Raw genomic sequence first — 21,863 nt, 5'->3', positions numbered from 1 at the left:
GGCCTCCCCTGAATCACAAAAGGCTGGTTCAAGAATTTCTGATTGAAAGATTGTGAATATGTAATAACAAAAAATGGCAGTTGGGCCAGTAGAACTGGTAACAACTTAAACAGTAGATCAGCCGTATAACTGAGTCACAGAATCTTTATTTTCTCCCTGAAGGACATAGATAACAGACTCTGATGCACATTCCCAAGTGGTTTTCCAGATAATGAACCCCCTACCAGATTAATAAAAGCTAACTGCATGATCTCCACCAGCATATAGCCTCCAGACCAGCTGAACCTGAGGATTAATGATGTTAACCCCTATGACAAAACACTGTGACTTCACCATCAACCAGTAAGAGAACTGTGCATGAGCTGATCATGTGCCCTGTGACTCTCTCCCTCACCTTGTCTTTAAAAACGCTTCCCTGAAATTCATTGGGTCGTTCAGATCTTTTGAGTATGAGCATCCCATACTCCTTGCTTGGTCCTTGCAATATACCTTTCTGCTCCAAACATTTCAGTTTGTTTGGCATCACTGTGTGTTGGACATAGGAACTTGGATTTGACAACAAAATGGATAGAATTTAAGTCCTTGCTGTTGGATAGGATTGCCCAGGGAGTTAGTGTAGATGGAAAAGAAAAGAAGTCTTAAGAGTTGATCTCTGGGGCACTCTAACCTTAGATGTGGGAGAAGAGAAGGAAGAAGCATAGGAGACTGAGGTGGAGTTAGGCAAAAAGAAAGCCAGAACAGGGTGGAATTCTGTAAGCCCCATGAGCAAAGTATATCGAGGAGGAGGGAGTGATGAACTGGATAAAAAGCTGCTGATAAGTCAGGTATTAAGAAGTATCATGAGGCCACTGATGGCTTTAACAAAAACAGTTTTGGTGAAATGATTGGCAAAAACCTCAGAGAATAAAGATTAAAAAATGGATGCAGTTGAAATGGGGCATTTGCTGGAAGGTATATGGAATCAACATGTTTGTATGCTGGTGGAAATGATGCATAAAAATGGGGATGCTGAAGGAGAAAGGGGGAAGAATTGTTGAAGTGAGAGGGGATTTGATCTACTCACAAGCAGGGAGTGTCCACAAGAACAGTACATCTATTGTAAAGAGGGGGAAGGCTGAGTATATGAACAAAGATGCCAGAAGGTGGGTAGATGTGGTTGGTGGTGGGAATTTATAGAAGTTCTCATCAGATCACTTCAGTTTTGATTTTGTGAAGTAAGTACAACAAAGCAAGAGAGGGGCAAAGGATTTGAGCATGCCTTGTAAGCATGGCAGTGATCATAAACTTTGACAATGGAATTTAAGCAATTTTTACCTTATGATGTAATTTTATCTTGCAGTGGTAAGGGAGAAAGAGAGGATATAGAAGCAGAGGTGTGAGGGAATACGGCTGCCAAAAATAGAGCAGAGAATGTGAGTAAAGAGAGAAGAGGCTCAAAAGAGTCCAGATTCTGACCTGTGAGTACTTCCTGGAGAGAACTCAGAATTGGATTTGATATGTTGGTAGATTGTTAGAAATGACATGCAATAAATCATACCTCTTTGTTTCTGTACCCTTTACAATATGTCTTTGCTATGTGCTATGCAGTCTTTTTCCCACCTCTTAAATCTGTGTTGTTTTGTGAATTGCTCTGACTAGTAGAATATAGAAGTGGTGTCTGGGACCTCTGAGCCCAGGTCTTGAGGCTCTGTAGATATGCTGTCATAGCTAGGTTTGAGAGAAGCCAGGTACCATGGAAAGAAGTTCAGGCTATCCTGCTGGAGCCACATGGAGAGAAAGGCCCTAGAGCAGTGCTTTCTAACAGAAATTTCTGCTATGATGGAAATACTCTATATTGTCCAGTGTGGCATCCACTAGCCACACATAACTACTGAGTACTTGAAGTGTGACTTGTAATTCAGAAACTACATTTTTAATTTTAAAACATTTTGATTAATATAATTTTTGATGTAAACAGCCACATGTGGATAGTGCTTACCATATCGGACAGTGCAGCCCTAGAGGAAAGAGACTACATGAAGAGAGAAGCCACAGGGAAGAGAACTGAGCTGTCCCATTGACAGCTAGCACAAAGGCACCAGATGTGTGAGGCCTCCATCCCTATGTGAATCTATCCAGCCCATGTAGAACAAAGATAAGATGTCCCTTCTGAGCCCTGCCCAAATTCCTGACCTATAGAATCATAAGCAATAGGATTGTTTAAGCCATTAGATTTGAGGTAGTTTGTTATGTAGCAATAGGTAACTGATATAGACATGGTGGCAAAAAAGTCCTGCCATCCTATGAGGACCTGTCTGGGGTAGCCAGCTGGTCTTTTTTATGTGACACCTTAATGCCATGTGCTTTTCCATTCAAACTATGACACTGTTATTCTGCAGAAGTGTGGACTGCACCTAGGCCCAGCTAAATAAATTGAGGCACTCGAAGTAGAAAGAACCATTTTCATTTATTAAACATTAGGGTCTTTATGTGCTAGCTTCTCACCCCTGTTCAGAGAGATCTCTATGATTCAATGGAAGTTTATAACAAGGAAATCTGGGCCCCAGCCACTGGATTTGAGTGTCTATTCTTTGAACTCAACAAAACTTGTAAGTCCAGACCCCTCCTACTTCCCAAAAGATATCCTTCTGCCTTTTTTCCCCCACTCAAAGACATAGATTGTCATAACTCCTGGCCATATGTAAATGTAGCCCACTTAAGGCTAGAGATGTTGGCTAAGCAGAACAGGGTCGAGGAATGACAACTTACAGCAGCTCCTGATCTAACTCTTCTTATACAATCACTAGTTTCTATTCTTCAGCCCTCCCCTTACTACTGAGGTCCTGACTACATTTTATCATCAGTATTCCTGGTCACATGGAATGTATACTACTTGCCTCTGATTTCGTTTACTCCCCTGATGCTCCATTAATTACATTTGCAAGATTGAGGTGGACTCAAATTATTAATGAGAGGGATTGTTGTACATAAGTGGAATTTTTCATGACTGACCATCCTCATTTTGTATTTCTAAATATCAATAAGCTGACCTCTGCACATTTTCTTAAGTCTGTGTTATTTTGGTGAGGGGGAAACTGAATGCTTGGGGAATTGGTGAGAAATGGTCATCTTAATTTACCAGGTGAAAAAATATTAAAATAGTACTCTGCATGATATATGAGAGTTTGTCAACATGACATATTATATAGGGCTGAATACATATACCAGGGTGGGAAATAAATGAGAAAAAAGTTTTTGAATTGTGTTCAAAGATTTATATATTCTTCTACATTGCAGTTTGTGAAAATAAAACATTCAGTAGATTTGAAATTCCTTGTAGACTTCTAAGAGCTCTCACCCATTTTATGACAGCTTTAGGTTCTGTAATCTGGTTGTCTGATCCTCTGCTCATGTGTGTACAGGAGATCTGGGCTTCATTCTCCATTTGGCATCAGCCACAGGAGCCATGAAAAAGGGAATTCTCATCTGGGAAGAGCAGATGTGGAAGCCAAAGAACTTACTAAGGCACAAGGCCCTGGAAGAGAGAGTGGAAAACAAAAATGGGGCCAAAGTGAAAGTGCTTGTTATCAATAGAGATGAGGCAAAAATCAAATCTGGAGGGACTTGCAGAAGCAGCAGAATACTTAGTGAGTTCAAGGAGAATAGGGAACACATCTGATTTTCTTGCTATTGTACCCTCAAGCCTAGTATACTGATGACACACATTAGGAACTCAAGAAATGGTTGTTAAATGAATAAATTAATAAATGAGATACCCATGGTTGAGCCTAAGAGGGAATGGTTAGGGCCAAGTCAAAGCTAAATTGTGTATTAGGCAAAGTTTTACTTTGTCCCATCAATTCCCTCTGCCAAGGTAGATTTGGGTACTTTTCAGATTTAAAATTTTATCTCTAATTGTAGAATGTAAGGCTGTGGTAGCGTGTTGGAGAGTTAGGGGAAGATGGCTTCTGCTGAAATCAAACAAGAAAAAAGAGAGGAGACAAAAGACATTTATCGAACATCTCCTATTGCCAAGCATGTCACCTGCATTATTTGATCTAATTCTCACAACAACATTTTGTGGGAGGTACAACTATTATCTCAATTTTGTCAATAAAAAACCTGGGGCACAGAATGTTTAAGTAACTTTCTCAAGCTTATACAGCTTTTAAACCACTCTGTGGGGGAACTGAGATATAAACCCAGATCTGCCTGACTTCAGAGCTGGGTTCTCAATCTCTACCCCAGTATGTTTCCAGGCCTGCTTACTGATAAGAATATTTTGCAGTGCTTGTTTAAAATATTAGTTCCTAGGACCCGAATCTATTAGACTTACTAGCTGAAAATCCCTACGAGTAAGGTCCTGGATTCGGTATTTTTAACAGACTCCCAGATATGTTTTTCAAAGCAAGTTTAAGCAACACTGCCTGACACATATATTCCTGGGTAGACATCCCATAAAAATAATTATTGGTTAGAGCTTCAATATTTCATTTATCAAGGGAAGAAATTTAGATGCTTTGAACTACTGAATAATTCTCTTTGTGAAAATTCCTAGAAACAAGAGTACTCATTAATTTGTGCTTGTAAGAGAAGTGTGAATTGTATTTAAATGGAAGAATATTGTGGTATATTTTACTCTTTCAGGAATAGATACAAGGTGAATACTATTTATAAAAGAAAAAATTTACTGATTTGTTGAAAGTTTGTTTAAAAAAGAGCTATAGCTTGAATTCCAATTAATGTTTCATAACATAAAAGGGTGGTTAATCTCTAAAAGGAAAAAATTAAACTAATTGGATTTTTAAATCTGAAAAGGCCACAGAGGAAGGCTTTTCTTGATTGAAAATTTTAAACTAATTTTGCACGATATGTTTTGGTCAAGGTTAGGTAAGGGTAAATAACTTCCCATGGAAGATTCACTAAAGACTACTAGAGCAAAATCAGTTTAAACAAGTCCTGAACTTGGAAGAAATGCAAAAATATTTATCAGGTCCAGTGATATCCAACACTGTAAATACTAGGATGATCTGTTCAATATTTATGTTTAAATTCTATTTTAAGATAAGTCTCACAAATTTCTTAAGTTTTCCATGAATTTTAAGTTTGCTATCTTGGGTTTAGTTTCATTAAGCTTTATAGAAGTCTTTAGAATTGCAAAATTTAATAAGTGCAAAAAAACTTTATCCTGGAAACATGGGTTTTATAAACATAAATTAAAATAATTAAAATAACCTGAAGTTTTGATTAATTAATGTTCATTAGGTAGATTGGTTTAGTGCCACATTGCCTAAAAATTCAATATTTTGTAGTTTCAAAAACCTCAAAACACTTTATAAACATTATTTTGAAACTCCATATTCATAGTGAAAATAATAGTTACTTTTTAGGATTATTATTTTCTCTGAAAAATATACATATAAATCTATTAAAATCCATATATTGGCTAAATTGCTACAAATAGTTTTTGAAAAAACATATTTGTAACATACTGTAACTGCATAAGAGCCTGTAGCACAATATTAACTCTTAGTTACTTAGTTGTTGGAAAGGGGACAAACTGCTAGTTTCAATGGGTTTTGCAACTTATTTTCTGTGAATATGGAGATTAAATTTTGTCATTTAGGGGCTTTTCTCCTGTAGTGGGGAGAAAGGGACAAATTCAGGCAGTTCAGAATTTAGGGAAAGAACTTCAAATGCCAATGCATCAGACCGAGATTATTAACATTTCTGTTTAATGACTTGAGAGGAAAGCTTGCAAGTGTTAAAATGTTCACCAAGAGAGGAGACCTCTCCTTTGAGAGGAGCATCCCCAAAAACCTGGTAACGGGTAAATTCCCTACAATATCCTTACATTTTAAATTAACTTTGTTAAAGGCTTCTGTCTAGGGGGATTAAAGAGAAGGTGATGAGTCAATATTTGATGGCAAAGTAAACTACAGAAATCTGGAAGCACATGGAGAATTGGAGGTAATAAAGGAATAAGTCTGGAGCAATAAGGTTGGACCAAGAATTTGCTAAGAGAGCATAAGAAATTCAGAGAAAGTAACTAGCCTTATGCAAGCATGTGGGATAGGGACAGTTGATTTTTTAAGGGTTGGGTTTTCAAAGATGAACTCTGTTTCAACCTGAGCAGTAGTCCAGAAGAGGGCTTGGGCGCCAAGGTTGTGTAGTAAATCACAACTCATTGCATGGGAAAACCAGAAACATGATAGCAAATGGGCCTGTCCAGAAAGAGGAAAAATTATACGAACTGGAATTAAGAGGTCAAATGTCCAACGTAAACATTTTTAAAGTCTTTTTATGGTACGGCTTAGTCTCACAGACTCTGGACCCCTTCACTAGCTTCCCCTGAGCATTTGGACACATGAGGTAGGAAGAAGGCTTATACCCTGGCAGCTGGCTGATTCTTGTGAGGCTGATGTCCAGTGAAGCAGGGTTAGACAGTGCCTGACCCTGTACCTTCAGCTAGCTTCTACTGCTTTCATTTGTGGCTCATGGGCATTTAGTCTGTTCTTTGCTAGTTCAGTCAGAACCTCGAGGTCTCTCCCCACCTATGACTCATTTGAGATCTAGCTGTATTGTATTCGTTCAGACCAGGATGTCCACCTTGAAGTCTATGTTGCTGGATATGTCATCATAGCTACAGAGCCCATTCTGACAGTAACCCCCCACCACCACTACTCTCTCAGGAATTCTGAGACTCATTAGAGCTACTCAGAGCATCTGGGGAAGGGGGTGGCAAGAAAATGAGAGCTTTAGCATCCACCTTTTTCTACCTTTTTTATTTATAATAACAATAAATACAAACAGAATATATATATTCTTTTCTGAGATACACTTTAATACATTAATAATTATTTTATATAATTGAAATGTTTTACTACATGTTAATATGGTTAACATGGACCTGCAAAAATGCTGATTTTATGTCTCATAGCATATGGCAAAAGCCCATATTCTACTAACAGGAAATGAAGTAAATCACTTATGTATGCAACGTTAAGTAGCTTTGAACAGTCTCTCCAAGTGGGAAAAAAGTCACTAGAGCTATTATGCTCTTGTAGAAGAAATGGGTGTTGCATGTTTACTAATGAAACTTTCAGTCATTGTCTTATCTATTATTGCATTTGAAAGGAAACACAGAACTAAATACTATAATTAAAATTCAGAGAATAATCTCAAGCACTAAAAAATTAAGGAAATAAATTATTTTAAGTATAATTTCACTTTCAAGAACCAAATATACATATACTACACAACTATACAACCAACTATACATGTTCTCCAAACGAGGGCAATGTACTGTGTAATGCAATTTCATTCTCAAATAAAAAATACTTCATTATTAACTTTTCCATATACTAACAAAAATTAATATACAACATATACTAACAAAAAGTTGTATAAATTACCTAGCCCAGACTTTGAACATAAGCAAGATATCAAATATTACAAAAAGAATTAACACATACATTTGTAGATAACTAAAGTACAATGTGAAGAATTCTAAAATGTAAAGTCCTAATGTAAATTAATTTCTTTTGTACATGAAAATAAATTGCAAAATGTACGCTTATATCTAACCCATTCAATAACAATATAACTATAATAAATTTTGCTTCATATATTGGCTTAATAGAATGTTAGTTTATTAAATGCCTTATTATATGCAAGCACTGTGCTGATTGCTAGGTCCAGAGATGATAAATATATGTCCCTATTCCTAAGAGTTTCCAAATAAGGAAGTCAGACATGTAAAGAAATATTTACACCACAATGTGATACTCAGAGAATGTACTCTGAGTTATTCCAGCAACCTTGTTTACCCTTGGAACCAATAGCATAATTTGTTGAGTTAGTTAGATATGACTGAGAATGTTGTCAAAGTTAATGAGACGAATAAAGCTACCTGACCTATATAGTTATTTAATAATGGCATTGTTTTATGGAATTATCATGCTCTATCCAACTGAACAATCAGCACAGATGAATCTCCAAACTTAGATTGTTACCATAAGGCTGGTTTTTATTCATTTGTGAGCAAATTGTCCCTTCATTAACTACCAAGGATGTGACTGCTTTGGTTTCTATTTTTTGTATACTTTTTAAGGTCTCTTTTGGAAGCGTTTTTAAAATTCTGAAAACCATATCCAATGACAAATGATCAAAAGACACTAAAATTTGGCTTTAGAATTCCTCTCTCAGAAAATATATGTTTGTGATTATGTTGACAGGAGGTAGAAGGAGAGAGATACAGCAAGGCTCTAGCCGATATTGGATTTATAAGAGCTAGAGAACTGGTTAAGGGAATGAGATGATTGCATTATCAAGAGATTCTGCAATGCTGGTTATGCTCAACACACCAAAAAAGCAATAGAGCTAGGATAGATTCTCTGAGGCAACTGTACAGGAGAAGGCATGTAATCCTGGCCATTGTGGCAAGTTTTAAAGTGTTAAGCATTTGAACAAGAAGGAAAGGGAGGACTTGATTTTAGAGGAATGGAAGACATGCTGTTTCCAATACTTGGAGACAGCAACCTAGGACCAGGGATTGAAAGTTATTACAGGGAGGCAGAGTTGCTTTCAATGTTAGGAAGAACTTTCTAATAGAACTGTTCAAAAATGGAGGTAGTGAGCTCTTTACCCTGAAAGAACTGAATTAGATTTTGAAAAAAAATCACCTGTCAAGGGTATTTTAGAATTTAGAGGGGCTTTCTGTACAAGGTTGGAAACTGTATTAGATTCTAAGGTTATTTTCAAGTTTGAATATGAATCTATGATTTAGAAAAGTTATCTTTTGATTAGTGTGTAATATCATGCTATGATTAAATTCCCTATTTATAGATTAAATTTGATTAAGCATCATAGTGCCATCAAATATAATTTATAAACATATATAGATTTTTAAGATATATTCTTTCAAATCACATAATCTTTAATTAGAATCATTACATTTAGCTATATAGCTACATTTGCAGTGAAATAAGAACAATTCAGGAGAAATTTAGGTACTGGTCTTTCAGCTTCTATTCACTATAAAACAAATGTGCACGTATGGTAGACACAAGGAAAAATCCCTATTAGCAGCTCACTATAAATGTCAGCATCCTTTACAGACTTCTTCCTGAGTGATTTAAAAAAAAAAAGAACAAGTTCCCTTCAACAAGAATGCTAAAATGATATAATTTTAAGATTCATGTCTTATTGAAATCTTGAGTATGCAGAATCATTGAAATCAAGTTACTCAGAATGCCTAAACGCTAAATAAACTGAAGGAGGAAGAAATTAGTCAAGAGTCAGAAAACTGTTAAGATCAAAATGTGTAAATAGAATGTAGAAATCTTTGGTTGTGTACTCCTATGTAGGAATTTACTTGGGCTAATCATCTATCTGCCATATGTCACAGTCTTTGATAACTAGTCTTATTCTAAATATGGCTTTATAAAGTGGAATAAAATTGTTTCTTATGTTGAACAGAAATCTCCTTCCTTATAAATTTCAGCCTTTGTTTTTAGGTTGCTCTCAAGAGCTGCCCGTTGGAAGACATTTTTGAGTCTTAAACATTTAATTCTAGACATACGAGTTTCCAAACATTGGATCCAATTAAACTGAGAATGATGATCTAAAAGTAACACCATGTATTCAACAATATGTTTAATCATTACATTTATTGCTTCCAAATCTCAAAAGGTAAACAGATGTCTCCCTCTATACTTGACTCTGATTTTCAAATCATATGCCTTGAGCTAGGTACCCTGTACATGTATTCAATTGCTCTTCTTGGTATCTGGGAAAAATAGAATCATGTTGCAGGATGTGGTTGCTCTCAAATAATATTCTAACTTTCAAGGGTAACATATAATGAATACTGCTGTGATAAAGACCTCTTTCCCTCCCCAAACCAGAGTTGAGTGTTATGGGAATGCAGTAAATTTTGATTAGGCAAATTCTTCATACTGCTTAGTCTCACAGGCAATAGATGAACAAAAGGTGCTCCACGTTGTAAATCAAGTTTGAAGATCGCTCTAAAAATGTTCATTAACTTTGATCTCATATAAATGTTGAATTTAATCTTTTTTATATTTAATAGTGACAACATACCTACTTTCAATTTTAGAAGACATTAAAATATTGGAAATTTTTTGCATGCATAAGCCAAATGTAGTGGACCCGGACAAATGATAAAGGATTTAGAAATGTTAATTAGAATCTTTCCACAAGAATGAAAGCAATCTGGATAATGAGCATAATTATTTTGTATCTTACACTGCAGCACTGGCTGAAGGATGATAATGAAAGGAAAGCAGACTTTAAAGAAAAAAAAAAAAGACTAAGGGAAGAAGTCATAGATAAAGGGATGTTATTTCCTAAACTTACAGACAGGAAAGACAGCTCCTTCTGGGTACTGAGAATAGACTTGAGAGATCACTGAGATTTGCATGTCAGAAATCCAGAATGGAGGGTAAAGCCAGAATAATATATATGTCTTAGTGAAGCAGTAGTGATTGGCAAGATCGGAAAGATATCAATAATACCAGTTCAGTCACTGACCATGTGTGTATGTGATTCGGTTCCTTGAGGATTTTGAACACCAGAACCATTTTTCAACAACCATTTGATAGATCAAATGAAACTGTTACCTTTACCAGATGATGCAAAATTAGAGAGAAAAAGATCAATTATTAACAGAGCCAAGCCCAGCACAGATTGCTATGGTGCCAAGGAAAAAGAACAGTAAGTAAAGGAAGAGTTTGAGGTTTTATGACTAGACAGACTACTTTTCTTGCAGTTATAACTGATGAAGAGCACTCAGGTACAGATGTAAAGGGATGCCAATAGTGAAAATGATTAACAAGTAACCTGCAGCAATTGTAGAAACTAAAGCAGAAAGCCTTGTGCGTTAGAAAGTGTATTAAATCAAATGCAGAGGGAGCCACCTAGGCCTTGACAACAAGGATATTTCTAGTAACATCAGAAATCAGTGGCCAATGAGAAGAATGGTAGAAATCAAGATAAAATAATGAAACAAGATCAGGAAGGGATTCTATTTTGCTTTAGTTCTCCCTTTCTGGAAACATTTGTTTATATATGCTTAAGTTAACAATTTAGTCCCCACTGTGTTATGGTCTTTCTCAAATAACTTGTTTCCAGAATGCCACGTAACACATAAAAGAAAGCCACCATTGAATTTTCTTTTTTTCTTACACACACAATACACACACAGAGGAAAGGGCAGAGCCAACTAAGGTAGGAAGCCACCAATTCTACAGAATACTTTTTATGCAACTGTCATCTGATTACAGACAATCCCTGATTTTGGAATTGCACAATAATTCAGTCTAATATTCTGTTCTATTTTTAAAAATATATTTGAAACTTATGATTGCAAAAATTTATATGGTAAAAGGACCTTCATTTAAGTATATTTCCACTTCTAAAGAATATGTATATTTACAACAGATTAACATTTATTACAATGTGTAGGAAACTACATTTAATTCCACAGAAATACAGCTTGCACATTACCTGAGATATGTCAGGCATCTTAAAACCTAAAATACCTATATCTGTAAAACTGATAAACAGATCCTCTTACAAGGCAGAATCATCTTAGCTGAAAACAAAGATGATTAACACTCTTTCATTGTTTGGGTTAAAGGTGATTAAACATCTAACAAGATGCAAGTTTCAAATACTACTATCAATACCAAAAGCCTAGTCATATTGTTAAATTTAGAAAATAATTCACTGTGAATAATTTACTGAAGTAGTAAACATACACAGCACTTTACAGCTGGTATATATCATCACAGAAAACTGATATGGTACTAATTTAAACGCTGAAATTTCTTATTGTAACTCAAATTTGGACATGTAAAAGTTTAAGAAATGCCAACAATAGTGGTCCACTTATCTAGAGGTCAGATTTTCTACATCCTCACTTACATTGGAAACTGGCAATGATACAGAAAAAGTATTTTAGTACTACGATCCCAGAAACCAAGAACTTCACTAAATGGGTTACATGGCAAGATAAACTCAGGTCAGGTATAACTTAGAACTGATTAATTAAATCAAAAATGTTAATTTACTGAGCTTGAGCCAGAAAATAAGGTATAATACTGCTAAAAACTGAAACCAACTGACACTGAAAACTAATAGAATCAGCAAATTTTAAGACATTTCAGTAACTGCCAATGGCATTATGGCATTACAGCACAGTACATTATGTTCTTAACGAAGAGTCGAATCATGAAAAGAGTTAAACCATGTTTAGTGTACAGTTTAGAAGGCTGGGGAAATACACTGCATTTCAGAAAATGTTCTGACTAAAAAATGGTGAAAGAAAAGAATGGGCTTAAAAGCAGCTAACCAGTGATCAGAAAAAATAGGAATTTGACAACTCTTATACCTGTAGTAACAAGATAGGATTCTCGCCTCTATTTTTCACTTCATATAATAGTGTAAATAAATCATTTTTACCTAGAGATTTCTCCCATCTTAACTGTTCAATTCTGTGAAGTTTGATTTGTTTTTAACTAGTGTTTCATGGATAAAGTACTTAAAAAATCAAAACATCAAAGCCTGAGTTTTATTTACATATGAAAATAGTAATATTCTAGACTCTCCAAGATTAAATTAAATACAATATAATTTTTGGTAAAATTTATTTTGAATTTTAAGTTTCTGGGAACTGCTAATTCATATATGGTATACATTCATAGTATTTCTCTCATAGAAGGTGCATTTTATGTTATTAAGCCGTAAAGACTGTTTTACCAATAATGAAGGTTAATAAATTTACTGCAGGTTTCTAGAACTGCAATAGTTTTAGAATGTCTAATCACACACTACTTTTAGAAATGATTAGAAAACCATGGGTCCCTGTATTTATTAAACTGAATCACCTGGCAGTAAAATTCAGTTAAGGCTCTTGGCATTGGTGAAACTTCTTCCCACTCAGACCTGCTGCTGTGGTAGACCTGCACTTCATCTGTGATTTCATCTGGTGCATAATCACCACCTAATATATAAATTTTATCTTCAATTCCAACTGCACCTGCGTTGAAGCCTGCACATTCAAAAGACCCTTCACCCTTCCAAACACAAGTATCTGGACAAAAACTATAAACCTTATAAGTGGAAAGGTCACATATATACAGTGTGCAGTTTACAGGGACAGCTTTAATTAGTGTTGCATGAAAAAACTGCCCAAACTCTGCTACTAGTTCAGACCACTGATCAGTTGTAGCATTGTATTTAAAAAAGCAATCAAGTGATGGGTTAAAAGCATCTGTAATCTCTACCTCCGATCCAAGAACATAAATTACATTTTGGCATGCACTTGCTTCAGGATAGTATATGCCCCTGGGTAATGGGCTAACAGATATCCATTCTTTGGAAAGAGGGTTGTAAGATTCAACATCTAAGAGACTTCTAATGTCCTGGGATCCTCTAGTCTTACCACCTATGACAAATAATTTGTTGAGAGCCATAACTGATGTATGCATGGTTCTTGGTGTTTTCATAGTTGATACCAGGAAAAAATCATTTTTGACCGGACAGTAGCACCAGGTTTGATCAGTGGCATCATGATATGACTCTGCAATATGAAGCCGAACTGTTCTACAACATGGCCCTTTGCAACCGCCTGTCAAGAATATTTTCTCCCCATAACTAGACAGACTAGATCCTGGCAAATCAATCAGGTGTGATTGTGGCAGTATCTTCCATGAATCACTTTTAATATTATAGCAAAATGTATATTGATCTTCTCCATTTTCCTCAGTTTTGTGAACAAATATGTATTTTTCAGTTGTGGATGGTCGAGCATCAGGGAAAAGTCCACCAGAACCTTGCACACACTTAATTGCATCTATGATTATGTCAAAACAGTTTGTGCTTTTGAGTAAACACTCTTCATTGAGTAAACAATCTTGAAGTGTCTCCTCAGATAACTGATATAATCTTACTTTTTTAATCAAATAAGGCAGATGCTTTTGCCTTGATTCTAAGTTATGTTTAGTCCAACTAAGGACAACTTTCAGTACAGTTTCTTCTTCAGGAACATTTAATTCATCTGATTCCAGACATTTTTGCAGTACTCCAAAATTCATCTCTAAGAAATCACTGGATTTAAATAATAAAGAAAAGTGATGTTGTACAAAGTATAAAGCATGATCAAACAAACGGGCAGAGCCATAGCTATCTGATATAGATAATAACTGTAAACAATTCACAAGATTAATACTTTTTATTAAAAAGTCACTGCAAGCTTTGGACAGGAAGGAAACTTGAAGAAATGATGACAACTGGAAGAACATTTCCACATTATCATCTGTTATCTTTGTTTTTCCAGTATAGGCATAATCAAGAAATGCTTTTACTGCTTTGGAGGACAAATTAGTAATGGTAACACTTCCACCATCTCTTTCTTTCATGTTTACTTCAAACATAGCCCTGCAAAAATGAAGAACACAGGAGAACAAATAAACAGGAATATTTTATTCCACGATAATTTTCAATATTACCTTAAAGAGGTTTCCTTTACTCTTAGGTTGATGTAAAATACGTTTACAAAATACATTTTTAAAGCATCCTAATAAATTAATTTAATATCTATAATAGAGACCATATTATCTATCTGTAAACTATACGTATTACATAACTCCCATATTGCAAAATATGTACATTATAGCTGACCCACAGCAATGGATCCAAAGGCTACAAAAAGATTCAAATTTTGCATCTGATTTGATGTTCTTATATAGTATTCATAAAATTAGGGTAAAATCTCTCTAATGGCTGAATTTATTTACTTATGGGTTAATTTAGTATCAACTCTGCAGGTGATAACTAAAATTACTTAAAATATAAAAGCTTCTGGGTTTAGGATTTAAAAGTCTTTTTCAAAATAATTTTCAATTTGGCAGCAGTGAAATATCTAAAAGATGGAATACAGTGAGATATCAGATGTTTCCAATGACTCTGTCTGTGTGGGAAAATCCACCAAATAAGATAAACTTGAATACATGTCTAAAAACACATTTCATACAGCACTTTAGGAAAAAGGGAATATGATTTCATACAACTAAACAACAGTGTACCACACCAAACTAAAAAGGCTAAAAAGAAGGTTTTTGTAGAAATAGCCTCTGAGAGATGGAGATGGGTCTCCAGATTTGAATAATTTGACCAGCTTGAAAGTTCTTCATAATAAGTTCTAATTTATCCCCATCTGGTAAAGCTGATAGACTCCAAGGAAATAGGAATTTTTTTGGCTCAGTTTAAGCAAAAATATAAATTATTTAGAAATATTTAGGCAGGAGACTAAGATATAGTTTACATTTGGCTTTGGTAAGAACAATATTGCTGTCCATCCTTATATTAATTTCATATCCAGAGTTATTCATTTTTACACTGTAAACAAACCCATTATGATGGTTTTCAGTAGAACTGCAAATAAAGATAAAGATTAAAGAGGAAAGAGCTACAACAAAGAACTAAAGACTGCCAGTTGAACATTCATTAAGACTAAAGATCACCTGATTTTGGTCCTGGTTTAATACTGGTTTGTATTTGTTCCAGTATTGCCCAGAACACCTTTGTGAGTAGTGCCCAGGTGCCCAAGTACTCTGGGGGAAAACCAAACTTCATTATTAAAGTCTACTATAGAGAGTAACTAAAGCTACTACAGCACAAGTGTCCAACTGAAAAATATGAGGAGCCTTCCAAATACAGAATACTCCTTAGGAAAAGGATGCTAATGCCCCTTTTTACTAGGGGTATCCAATACTTCTTAACACAATAATGAATAAATATAGTTACAAAAATTTATACATGTTAAATATTAGGCAGGATATTTCAACAATGTACATCAACTTAGAAACATTAACCTGCGTTGATAATTAGATTATTAAGATATCTATAGTCAGTTTAGGGTAATAATAAGAGCATGGCCTCTAGAACAGGGCTGCCTGGGTGGGTATCTAGCCTATACCACTTATTAACTGTGTGACCTTGGGGAGGTTAACAACTTGATTGTGCTTCAAATTCTTCATCTGAAAATGGGGATACTAGTAGTACCTATTTCACTGAGTTGTGAGAGGAATAACTAAGTTAATTGATGCCAACTATTATTAATATCATTTTAAGAAAAAAAGTTTTCTAAAATCATATGTACTTCTAATTTATCACCAACTTCCACATTTTCTTTGAGAAGAAACATGTAATGTATTTCTATACTTCACCCTACTCATCTTTAAAGTATCCAGTTAACTTCTATCTCAAATTTACTATGTTATCATAAAGTGGTTACACAATATGTGTGATTCCTTTTGAATCTTGTCTCCAGTGGCTTTACATTTAATCATAATTTTCATTTTCCAAAAATATTATAAAGGGAATTTACCATGCACTATGTAATTTTCTATTTTAATTTTATATACCCCAATATTCCTGTGAGTTTATATCCCAATACTCCAGTGAGTTTGATCGTTACACAAAATTATGAATTAGTGGCCTTATCATACAAGAGTGTAAATAACGTAGACTTTCTATCTACATTTGTACATATTTTTATGTGAACTATATACTCATTTAGTAAAGTACTATATATAATAAAGGATCTAGGTCATTATAAAACTGTCATTTGTTTTACTTCAAAACAGATGCGAATTTTGAAAAACATGTTGTTTTAACAATAATTTTTAAAAATTGAAAGTAGATCCCTAAAAAGCTAGGAGTAGGCTTAACAAAGTACTATGGACAAATATTATGTGCAAATACATTTAATTAATAAATAACTTCAACATAAAGAGTAGAGGACTGTCAGTTCAAATGCTTATATGAACTTCTTACTTTGTTAACATGAAAACTTTATGGAGAAATAAGACTGTGTGTTCATACCAAATTATTTCCATTTTTTGGCTAGGTTTGGAAATAATAATAATTGCAGCTAACATTAATTGAATGTAGTGGGCACTGACCTAATCATTAATATACATTATTTCATTCAACACTCATAATGACTCTATGAGTTAGGTCCTATTTTTATTATCTTAATTTTTTACAAATAAGGAAACTGAAGCCTGAAGAGGTTGTGTCACTTACCTAAGGTCACAAGCCTAGTAAGTGGTGGAGCTGGGATTTGGATTTAGGGCATGTGCATTAAGAGGCCAAGTACTTAACCATTATACTTGTACAGCTTCCTCTGATGAAGAGGTGATATGAAAGATACGGGAGCAAGAAAGTTACTTGGAAGAAAAAGTGGATTAGAAGAGAGGTGGGAAGAAACTAGCAGAACCTGAGAGTGAGAGAGCATAAGAACAGTTAGGGCCCCAGTAGAGTCTGAAGAAGAATAACTTAGGATACATGAGAGAAGAAATGAAAAGAATACATGAAGACATATAGTCTAGTTAGGCAAAAGGCTAGTAAAAGTTGTAGCCCCCCTTGTCCCCAGTAAACTGTGATGCAGCACTGAGCCACTGCTCCCAAATTCAAAGCAGGAAACCCTACAGAAACAGGTGTTTTGTTAGAGATTTAAACTCTGCTTACTTGGAATAAAAATTGTTTCTAAAACTGAACATAATGCAAAATACTGCAATTAGGATTTGAGTTTATTGCAGTATGACTAGGAGGGCTGAAGGTCAGGATGTCAGCAAGAGAGGTTTGTCTGTCTGATGAATAGGCCTCACAGGTATTACCTTGATACAGTTACTACAGTACTAAGGTCATGACCCTTAACCACTGTTAAGAATCAGAAACCCACTGTCATCACAGTGGATTCTTACAGCATCATGACTAGGACATTCCCTGTAGGATGATCTACATGGGGAACCAAATTATATTCAGAATTAGAATCAGAACAAGTTGGCTGCTCTCCAGAAATGGTTCTGGGAGTACTTTTCCCTACTGTAGGACTATCTTGGCTAAAGAGAAGAGAAATTCTCTGCATTAGAGTCCCTCTCTCCTGGACAATCCATGGGATATATACTTGACTGAAATGTATTTTCTTCTCAGACTCCTCATTTTCTTTGAAATTGGCTTCTATTTTTGCTCAATCTGTCCTTTCCTCTTTTCCCAAATTATACAGTGCAGGGATCCCCCATACAAAACTGACTCCAGATCAAAACAATTTTTTTCCAGAACAATTCAAGGGACTAATGTTCCATAGGACTTCCAAATGCTAGCCTGGGAAGATCTGAGCTTTAAAAAAGGTACTCTCATATTTTCATATTCAAAAATCATTAGTTAATCTAGGTTCTAATTATCTTTTTTTAATTATTAAAGATTACTGTTCCATGTTCTGTGGGGGGAAAATTGAGTACAGCCATAAGAAATAACTTAATTAGTGGTATCATAAAATCTGAAGGATAAATAGACAAGGTAAAGTACCTGAAAAAGTCACTGCATGCTGCTAACACACAACGATGACATGGGATTATTTCATCTTTCACGATTATTTTGAAATCATAAAAGACATTTTGTTCTCGAAAATTCTGTAGTATACTTAAGATTTTCTGTCCATGATCTTCTGACACGAGGAAGTTGTTTTTCTTCTCAGATGGAATTCCATTACATGAGCCTTGTTGATTGAAATCATATGAATTATCCATAGCCACTTCCATCTGTTCTTAGAACTGGAATGAAAAAAACAAATCACTGATGTAACAGAGTCCTAATGAAATTTTCAGATCCAAAATTTGCCCTCTTAGTGTCAATCACAAAAAAATGCTCACTAAGAACAATCATAATAGTACATCGTGTCCTAAACACTTGTTTTCCTGACATTTAGCAATAAATTCCTTTTAAATTTTTATAAATATTGAGCTCACTGGAATAAAAAGTACACTATTAAGGGATAAAGTTCAAGGCTATGTAACTGTTAAATAGCACAATTTATAAGTTCTATAAATAACTTATATAGGATCTGAGTACATGACTAGTCTTGTTATATGTAAGAGGTATTGCTTATATAGCAGATAACATTTGAATATTTACCCAACACATCCCTCTCCCTCCCATCCATTTTCTTCTGGCAGCGAAGCAGACATTAAAATGTTGATATTGAAGCATAGGTATATGTCTTCTGGGATTACTTTTAAAAGACAATTGATTGAAAAAGATCAGGGAATTAGATTGTATTAACTGGTTAGGGCCTTTAGTAAGGAAGTAAAAGGCAAACATTGGTCCAACTTGGCCTATCTGAAAGCAGGAAAGCCTTTTAAATATGAGGTCAGAAATCCAAGATACTTGAAGGCCAGATAACTGTGACTTTCCCAAACTGCTAATTTAGTTCTAAGCATAAAAGTTTACACCACAGAAAGCAAGAAAGTAGGAAACAGAAAGAAAAGAAGATTGGGATCTAGGGGAGCCAGAAAAATAGGAATCCTTGATTCCTTAACATACTTCTGTTCTGGTTATTTATTGCCTTGCAAATCACCCCAAAACTGATTGGCTTAAGACAACAATTTATTATCTCTCATGGTTCTGCAGGTTTAGATGGAACTTCTTGCTTGTGGGTTTTCATATGGTTAGAGTCAGGTGGCAGCTCTGGCTGAAGTCACCTGAAGGCCTGATTGGGTTAGAGGTCCAATACAGTTTCTTCATTCACATTCCCTTCAAATGGGATGGATGGCTAGAACAGACAGGGCTTTCTCTCCCTCTCTTGACATACTCTCTCCATGTGACTAGCTTAATACTTCTTCATATCATGGCAGTCTCAGAGTAGTTGGACTTCTTACATGGTGGCTGTGTTCTCCCAGGGGAGGTGTTTCAAGCCCAGGTGGAAGCCAGACACTGGAGAAGTAGTCTGAATGGTCCTACAGCATCAGTCAAAGTTTCATTCTAGGACTGAGACAATCTACTACTGTGTTGTCCAAAACAGTAACTGTGAGCCATGTATACCTATTTACATTTAAATTACTTAAAATTAAATAAAAATTAAAAATTTAGTTCCTTGGTTGGTCTAGCCATATTTTAAGCAGTCAGTAGCCATATGTAATATGACGGTTACTTTTATGTGTCAACTTGCTGGGCCACAGGGTACCCAGACACTTGGCTAAACATTATTTCTGGGTGTGTCTGTGAGGGTGTTTTTAGATGAGCTCAACATTTGAATCAGCAGACTGAGGAAAGCAGATTGTTTTCCTTAATGTGAGTGGGACTCATTGAATCCACTGAAGGCCTGAATAGAACAAAAGGCCCAGTAAGATAGAATTCTTTCTCTCTGCCACTGTCTTTGAGATGGAATATCAGACTTCTCCTGCCTTTGGACTAAAACTTGGATTGCAACTTTATTATTGGCTTTCCTGGACCAGTTTTCCGACTGCGGATCTTTGGACTGCTTAGCTTCCATAATAACATAAGCCAACTCCACACAGTAAATCAATCTCCCTATCTCTCTCTCTCTCTCTCTCTCTCTCTCTCCTTCCAATTGGCTGTTTCTCTGGAGAACCCTAATACATGTGGCTAATGGCTATTATATTGTACACCACAAACATAGAATATTTTCATTATCACAGAAAGTTACTGACTAGCTGATGTACTGTATGAAGAATAATGTGCCTGTATAAGAGTGTGTGTGCATGCACGTGCAGGGGCCATTAATAGGATGTAATTCACAGTAGTACTGGAAAAATAAGTTACCTGCAGTAACTTTGTGAGCAGTGTTCTGAGTAACTGTAAGTAAATAGACATAGTAAGAATGAGAATGGGTGTCGTGGAGGGAAAAATGGTAATGAGAGGCTTGGGAGCAGTTGTGAAGAAAAGTAAGGCAGAAAACAGTTGTATTAGAGTTCTTTAGAAAAACAGAACCAATGAACCAATAGGCTATATATTTGGCTATAAGCCTATTTGTTATATATATAATTACTGGTATATGTGTAATGTGTGTGTGGTGTGTGTGTATGTATGTATATGTGTGCATACATAAACATATTATATATGTATATACATATAAATAATTGGCTCACAAAATTATGGAGGTCCCAAGATATGTGGCTGTCAAGTCAGAGACTCAGAACAACCAACGATGTAGTTTCAGTCTGAATCCAAAGGCCTGAGAACCAGGACAGCTGATGGTATAAGTTCTAGTCTGAAAGCTGGCAGGCTGGAGACCTAGGAAGAGATGATTTTTCAGTTCAAGTCCAAAGGCAGGAAATGATAATATTCCAGCTCCAGCAGTTAGGTAGGTGAAGTTTCTTCTTACTCAGCTTTTTTGTTCTCTTCAGGTCTTCAATTGATTGAATAAGACCCACCCACATTAGACTGGGCAATAATTTACTCAGTCTATGTACTCACATGTTAATCTCATCCAAAAACAGCCTCACAGACACACCCAGAACAATGCCTGACCAAATGTCTGGGCACCCTGTGGCCTAGCCATCACAACAGTACAAATCTTACTTAAGAATGTTAATAACATCTGATCTAGGATGAAAAAGAATATTCCAAGTTAGAGTGGGGTACAAAGATAATCATCACAACAGTGCAAATCTTTACTTAAGAATGTTGAGGGAATTCCCTGGTGTTCTAGTGGTTAGGACTCTGTACTTTCATTGCTGGGGCCTGGGTTTGATTCCTGGTAGGGGAACTAAGATCCTGAAAGATGTGTGGCATGGCCAAACAAAACAACAACAACAACAACAAAAAAGAATGTTGATAACATCTGATCTAGGATGAAAAAGAATATCCCAGGGCTTCCCTAGTGGCGCGGTGGTTGAGAGTCCGCCTGCCAATGCAGGGGATGCGGGTTCGTGCCCCGGTCTGGGAGGATCCCGCGTGCCGCGGAGCGGCTGGGCCCGTGAGCCATGGCCACTGAGCCTGCGCGTCCGGAGCCTGTGCTCCGCAACGGGAGAGGCCACAGCAGTGAGAGGCCC

General features: G+C 35.7%; 1 protein-coding gene across 2 annotated transcripts in view; it reads right to left on the bottom strand.

The window, feature by feature from the left end:
• Window positions 1-12,668: 12,668 nt before the first annotated feature.
• Window positions 12,669-21,863, bottom strand: part of KBTBD3 (kelch repeat and BTB domain containing 3) — a 55,997-nt gene continuing 46,802 nt past the window's right edge. Inside the window, exons 2-4 of one of the 2 annotated variants that reach the window (XM_024115329.2) lie at window positions 20,958-21,102; window positions 18,379-18,623; window positions 12,669-14,442 (exon numbers count right to left, since the gene is read on the bottom strand). In XM_024115329.2, coding sequence (XP_023971097.1) covers window positions 12,840-14,442; window positions 18,379-18,611 — 1,836 coding nt within the window. In that variant the 5' untranslated portion in view covers window positions 18,612-18,623; window positions 20,958-21,102 and the 3' untranslated portion in view covers window positions 12,669-12,839. The remainder of the gene's footprint in view (window positions 14,443-18,378; window positions 18,624-20,957; window positions 21,103-21,863) is intronic. The other variant, XM_028500995.1, reaches the window with a different exon arrangement.

Source organism: Physeter macrocephalus, chromosome 16 (genome assembly GCF_002837175.3).
Source record: "Physeter macrocephalus isolate SW-GA chromosome 16, ASM283717v5, whole genome shotgun sequence".
Taxonomy (NCBI): Eukaryota; Metazoa; Chordata; class Mammalia; order Artiodactyla; family Physeteridae; genus Physeter; species Physeter macrocephalus.
This window is presented reverse-complemented; position numbering and strand designations above follow the sequence as displayed.